Source organism: Diceros bicornis, chromosome 40 (assembly GCF_020826845.1).
Source record: "Diceros bicornis minor isolate mBicDic1 chromosome 40, mDicBic1.mat.cur, whole genome shotgun sequence".
NCBI lineage: Eukaryota > Metazoa > Chordata > Mammalia > Perissodactyla > Rhinocerotidae > Diceros > Diceros bicornis.
This window is the reverse complement of record NC_080779.1, coordinates 18,639,243-18,645,728: the sequence shown is the minus strand read 5'-3', so window position 1 is coordinate 18,645,728 and position 6,486 is coordinate 18,639,243. Positions and strand designations below refer to the sequence as shown.

At 51.4% G+C, this 6,486-nt stretch overlaps 1 protein-coding gene across 1 annotated transcript; it reads right to left on the bottom strand.

Moving 5' to 3' along the window:
- Positions 1-1,699: 1,699 nt before the first annotated feature.
- LOC131399979 (putative speedy protein E7) lies at positions 1,700-6,257 on the bottom strand. Its single transcript, XM_058534647.1, has 8 exons — positions 6,187-6,257; positions 5,123-5,145; positions 4,928-5,041; positions 4,555-4,752; positions 2,967-3,025; positions 2,524-2,609; positions 1,853-2,027; positions 1,700-1,759 (listed from the first exon to the last, which is right to left on the bottom strand). Exons 1-8 carry the CDS (start codon positions 6,255-6,257, stop codon positions 1,700-1,702), a joined length of 786 nt encoding a protein of 261 aa, XP_058390630.1.
- Between the last annotated feature and the right edge of the window lie 229 nt (positions 6,258-6,486).

Below are 6,486 nucleotides of genomic sequence, written 5' to 3'. Positions count from 1 at the left end.
AGCCTTAGACCAACACACCAATGTCGTCACGCCTTCTGTTAGTCCTTTGGCTGAAGTTCCCCACTGTCTCCTCCTTGGGTACAGCTGTTCTCTATTTAGCGGATTGTCAGGAAGGGCTCCGAGTGCAACTTTCTGGAGATGTTGATTTTCTAGAAGGGGCTCGTCTTCTACACTCTCCTAGTGTGTTTCTGCCCTCCATCTCCTCTTTTCCTTGCCGTCTTCCACTCTGTTCTTTGGCTTCAGGCTCTTCCTCCTTGGTCCTCTTCCGGGACTTTCCGTCCCTTCTCCCTCTGCCCATCCACAGTCTCTGTAGAGGCCCCAGCTCTGGTGTCTTGGTTCGCTTGAGCGCCCCCTCCACGTTACTGCTAGACCCTTCCAGGATATCCAGGGGTCAGGGCCTTTGTTGGCTGACACCCCTGGAAGGTTGGGGGCCATTGTGCCATTGGCTGGTTTTGGCATCTCAGGTTCAGGCTGCCGTGGTCCTGGCTCTCCCTGCACCCTCCTGCGGGTCCTGCGGGTCTGAGGAACGCTGGAGGCCCGATACTGATGCCGTCCCTCTGGGGCTGCTTGGAGCCTGGGAGGAGGCAGCAGCTTCTCTGTTGGGGGGGTAGCGGGAATTCAGGGAAAATCAGCTGTCACCTTCATTGCTCTTAATAAGTGACCAGACCTGAGAGGGCCCCCAGTAACTATTTTCCTTTTCTTTTTTTTTTTGTAGTAAAAATGCTATTTTTCTCTGGAATTTTGAGACTCCTGATGTGCACAGTAGTTCTTAGTACTCATAGGAAAAGCCCACGGATGAATTAAACTTTATAAAAAGTTAGCTTATCTCAGGGCACACTTGACTCGTTTTCCTGTCTCCCTTTTTGTTTTTTGCTGGGGTCAGAAAGGGCTCTGTTAACACCCTGCAGGGAGAGGGGGGGCTCTGTTCACAGGATTATTCTAGTACAACTGTCTGCCCAGGCAAAGCGTTCCTTATGCATGTCACTGAAGGTCTCTCTCTACTTCAAGTAAATCCAAATATAAAAAATAAATTTAAACCAAAGAAAGTGCCTTCGAAAGAGAGTGACGCTAGTCAGGTGATGGCTGTCTGTCAATGTGTCGTCTGTTACAGACCTCCTCACGGTTCTGTGTGTGTACTTGTTTCCTTTTTGTCCCAGCAATCTTTCAGGGACCCAGCTTAGTGTAGCTTGCTTCATGTGGGAGCAAAGCACACAAAACTTTTGACGAAATGTTAGGATTTATCTTTCTCTTTCCTCTAAGAGTCACCCAGGTAAGAGCCCCTTTTCCAGAAAGGATGACCTCAGTGTTTTTCAGGTATTTATGTTTAAAATTTTTAACACAGATCAAAACTCTGCAGAGGTTTTCATTACTTACATCAGCATTTCCAAGAGTTTTCCTAAAAAAAAAAAAAAAAGTTATGCAGATTGGGACCTTGTGTTGCACAGTACGTGATTCCATAATCAAAGTCATTTGGAGAATTTTGACATAAACACTGGTGATTGCTTTCTTTACCTGGGGATTTCTCAGAGCCCTTGCTATGCTAATATGCACTGATGGATGCGGTGGCTTCCTCCTCATGCCCAGTAGCCCAGGAGGTGACTGCAGGGGCACAGAGGGTGGGGCCGACCCTGCAGGGCTTCCCCCACCCACCCCTCACTCACCTGGACCACCTGCAGCCCCCGATCCATTCCCCGGGACCCTAGGGGGTGCACTGGCGCGTTCGACTCCAGACCCAGTGGTGTGGGTTCTGGGCCTGGATCTGCAGGGGAAACACTGCGAGGTAAGCGCCTGCAGGAAGGGCCCAGGCCCGCCACCTCCGGCGTGTGCCCCCCGGCCATCATCCCGGACAGACCTCCTCGCACAACTCCGGGGTGACCCAGGCTTGGAGCCCCATTGCGTAGAAGAACTCCATCTTCAGCTGCAGAAACTCCTTGTAGAGGTCTGGCCAGTGATCCCTGCCCAACAGGAACTGGAAGATGCTCCGCTTGGAGGTGGGGTTGTCCTCCTCCATGTCAGAGGCGATGTAACTGCCGTGGGAAGAGGGGAAGCTTGTCCTGGCCCCAACGACTCCCAGTCTCAGGCGGGACAGCGGGGAGAGGGTGCAGAGGTCACACTGGAGAAACCCGGGGCAGTGTATCCAGGAAAGAGAGTCCCAGGAAGCGTATCTGCAGGGGGACCTAGGTGCATAGGGGCGGCAGGATGGTGCTCGTCCCGGAGCCTGTGGGCTAGGCTCAGCCCAGGCCCAGCTTCTGGCTACGCGCCGTCTCCCTGGGGCTTCCGCCCTCGTCACTCAGTGCCTGGGCAGCAAGTGGTGTTTCCCAGCTACTTTCCTTATCTCAGGACCTTGCTCATCGCCTTCCCCTCCCCCACGACCATGTGACCCCCGAAGGCCTTGTCTGCTCTGTGGCCGATGGGAGCCACCACTTGGGACCCTCAGGCGCATGGGCATGGCCGGGGGTGATGAGGCTGTGGGACTGGGGGATTTGGGCAGAATGGAGAGCAGGTCCCTGCAAAGGCGCTTACAGGGCCAGGAAGAAGTGGATCCTGTTGTAGAGGTGTCCGGGCAGCCCCACGCGGCCGAAGTACTCCACCACCATGGAAAGCAGGTACTGTGCGGGGACAGAGGGCGAGTGAGGGGGTGAAGAGAGGGGAGAGTGTTCTGAATGGGCTGTGGATTCTGCTCCCATCCAAAGGCCACGGCAGGAAAACCACTCAGGGTGGGACTTGCTGAGGGTCTCACAGCCCCTTGACAGGTGGAGATGGTCTGACGGGAAGGCCAGGGAGGAGATGCCCAGTGGGCAGGGCAGGGCATGGGTAATATGTCTTGTCTTTCTTCTGGCATCGAGGGCAGGTCTCTCCAGAGCTTCTCCTGCCCAGACAGAAATCTTATTCTCTGTGCGTGCCCCCCATAGAGTGGTGACTCTGCAGACCCCTTGGTCTCCTCATCCTTTTAGTGCTACAGGTACCTTGTCAGACACTTTGAGGAAAATGTCAGCTTCCAAAAAGCTCTGGATAACAGGATCCTCTGCAAAGGAAGGGAGAAATGATGAAGTCCTTGGAGCAGCCCTCTGGGAGAAGTGTGTCGGCCTGTGGACATTTCAGAGGGAAGGAGGAAAACCGGAACCTTCTCTGAGTTCCTCTGTCTCATGGAAGTGGAGGCAGCTCCCTTTCCTCCAGGAGGGTTATGAACTTAATACCAGTAACAGCTGCTGGTCCTTCCACTGACACATGTAGAGTGAGTTTCAACTGTGGGGGAGGGATTTTCCTATTATTATTTAATCTTCAACACATGGGAGGTGATGTGCGTTTACTGCAGAGATGTGACCCGGTTCTCAAAGTTTACAAATTTGCCTTAAGCCAAAAGATGGATGGACCTCTGTGACACCACATCCTTGTCATGTTATCATGCTGTGACTGTGCAAAGCTTCCTTGCCCCATCTGATAACTGAGCACTCTGGGCGGGTGGTGGAGAGTTGGTAGCCCCCGGGGTCACTGGGCATCCTGCCCTCCCTTTCCTGGATCCCCTCACTCCCTGCAGATAATGACCTGGCCTCCCCTCCCCACAGCAGACTCAGCTGGGATTAGAGTTGTCCTCTGGGGGTGCCATTTTCCAGGGATGACCTGAGAATGCTGGGTCCTGTCTTTCTTTCACTCCTTGCCCAGGACAATGACATTTGCACAGCAAGGAGGATGGAGGGGTCACGGATCATTTTGCCCTCCCGGACCCTTCTCCAGTCAGCCTGGCCCTCAGCAGAGCACTGCCCAATAGAACTTTCTGTGGTGATGAAAATATTCCATATCTATGCCGTCCAATATGGTAGCCATGAGCCATGTGTAGCTACTGAGTATTTGGAATGTGGCTAGTGAGACTGAGGAATTGAATTTTAAAAGTTTAATTAATTTAAAATTAAATTTCAATAGCTACATGTGTCTGGTGGATGCTATATTGGACAGTGTGAGCTCAGTGTTGTTCCCAAACCTGCCACACTCAGTCCTGCCTCTGGTCCTGACTCACCTTCTCAGACAGACCTTCCCTGAGTTTCCCGTTTCATAAAGCTCTCCTACCCTTGCTCACGCCCCATCTCTAGGCGTCACTGCCTTTTAAAACATTTCCTTCTCTGCATTTGTCAGTGGCTGAGAGCAATTTATTTCTATACAAGTTGTTTGTTTGTTGTCTCCTCCCATTGTGAGCATAAAGACAGCAAGATCTAGTTTGTCCTGTCATCACTAATCTCTAAAATCTGAGCTGTAAGGAATAAAGGAATGCGTCTCTGTGGGCAGAGGATGCACTCCTTGGTTTGTCCTGAAATGTCTTGATAATTGAACACTCAACGGTGAGCCTCTTTTCCCTCCCTCCGAAAACTTGTCTCGGGGAGGAAAGATTCTACTGTCAGTACCACAGTAGAACCAGGGTGGTTCTGCTTTCCTGCCACCTGGACGCCTTACAGCTTAGAGCCCCAGGGGGAGGTTTGAGCATGATCCCAGAGCCACGGTGCCCCCCACGATTCTCAGTTGAGAAGGATCCTGAGAACTGCACCAGCTCGGAGCACATACCCAGAAGTCGGTAGAATGCTTCTTGGTCTTCAGGACGGTAACTGGGTCTTCTCCTCTTGTTCATCCTGAGTTTTGTTCCCTCGACGTGATTGACAGTCCACATGGTCCTCTTCTGCCCTCTCTTATTCCAGGACTTCAGCTCGGAGACAGCTTCTGAGGAGGTGGAATTGGAGGCTGGGGGGCTGCTCTCCTGGGCAGCTGAAGGAACGAGAGACTCCATGTGATCATGGACCTGACCCATCTGGGAAGTCCTGAGTCCTTCCCTTGCAGCTCACCCTGAAGACTGGACCCTGCCTCATGGGTCAAGATGACAAGTGATTACTTAGCAGTAATTGATGCTTCATGCAGGGCCAAGGAAAGTGAGGGCACTTACCTGCCTTGATGTCCATCAATCTCTTCCTCTTCTGGCCTCTCCTCCTGGTTCTCTGCTCAGGCACAGCCTCCAGAGAGGCAGAACTGGAGGCCAGAGGGCTCCTGTTCCGAGGAGCTGCAGGGAGAGAGGAAGGACCCTGTGTGATCGTGGGAGGGACCTACCTAGGAAACACTTGGCTCTTCCCTTCCCACTCACCTTGAGGATTTTGCTTGTGACATCTGAAGGGGTGAGAGAAGAATGACCACCACCATTTCTGCACTTATCTATATTGGAGGGTAGGAATTGAGTTAATAGTTACCTTTCTTTGCCAGGCAAAAGCCACTCTCCTGTGCCTCTTTCCATGGATCTTTCTGCCTGGAGGACACCTCTATGGAGACAAATGTGAAATTCTCTGGTCATAGAGGTCTTCAGTAGCTTCAAAAGTGATCAAGATACTGACCTCCCTGTCTCGTCCTGGGGACCCTCCCCCTGCCGACCCACGCTCGTGAGAGTCGAGGGGAAGAAGTGATGCTGGAACCATAATGTTCTATCCCTTTCCTTCATTCAGAGACCGTGGATAAAGGGTGAACAACCACACAAACCTGTCTTCCCTTTCATGCACAGTCTTTTCCTCTGACCCTCCTTTGCTGGTCTTGTTGGCTTGGAGCAGTCTCTGAGGAGGCTGAGGTTGAGCTCAGAGGAATCCTGTCTTCTCTGGGTACAAAAAATTGGAAAGGAACCCACCTGATTTTGACCGGGCCGTTTCTTTCTGCTTAATCTGCTTCTTGTGAAACCTAATAATCATTAAAATGACAATAATGGTAGCTAACAGTTATTGATTGCTTACTGAACTTCAGGTATTGATCAGTGCACTAAGATTACCTCATTCAACCCTTTAATGATCTATGAGGTAAGGTGTATTATTTACCTCATTTACAGATGAGGGATGATGACTTAACTTGTCTAGGATTTGTTCCTTGACCGTGGCGAAAGCTCTCTGGATTTGGGATTAGAATTTGTGTTTGACCAGTGCTCAAGGGAAGAGTGGCTAGTGGTCCTGACAGTTGAGCCTCAGTCACATTTCCCTTAGGGTCAAGCTGGATGACCTTACATACTGATGTCATCAGCTCTACCAGAATATCCCTGTGAACCATTATAAAATCATGGGCAATCAAGCCTGGCAAAAATATGACTAGAGTGGCCCATGCCTGTCTGAAAGAGCCCTTGAAGCTGATTGAGGCAGTGCCTAGTGCTCCCTCAAGAAGGTCAGTGCCACTTACCCCATCTGAGGACAATATTCCTCCTGACTGGTAGAGTGCTGTCTCTTCTCACTCCTCCCCACTGTCCCCATGGCTTCCAGGGCTCTCAAGGCAGCCACTGACGGCCGAGTTCTCTGTGACAGTTGGCTTTACTCTCTCTCCTCCTTCCCCCATATTCATTTTCTTCTCTCTTTTGCCCACACCCCCTGTTATTCTCTCTTCTCCCTAAATTTGAGACCTATTTTTATTCCCACTGCATCCCCAGTCACTCATCTGGAAACTCACAGGTGATCCCTTCCATGTCCCCTTCCACATCCCCTG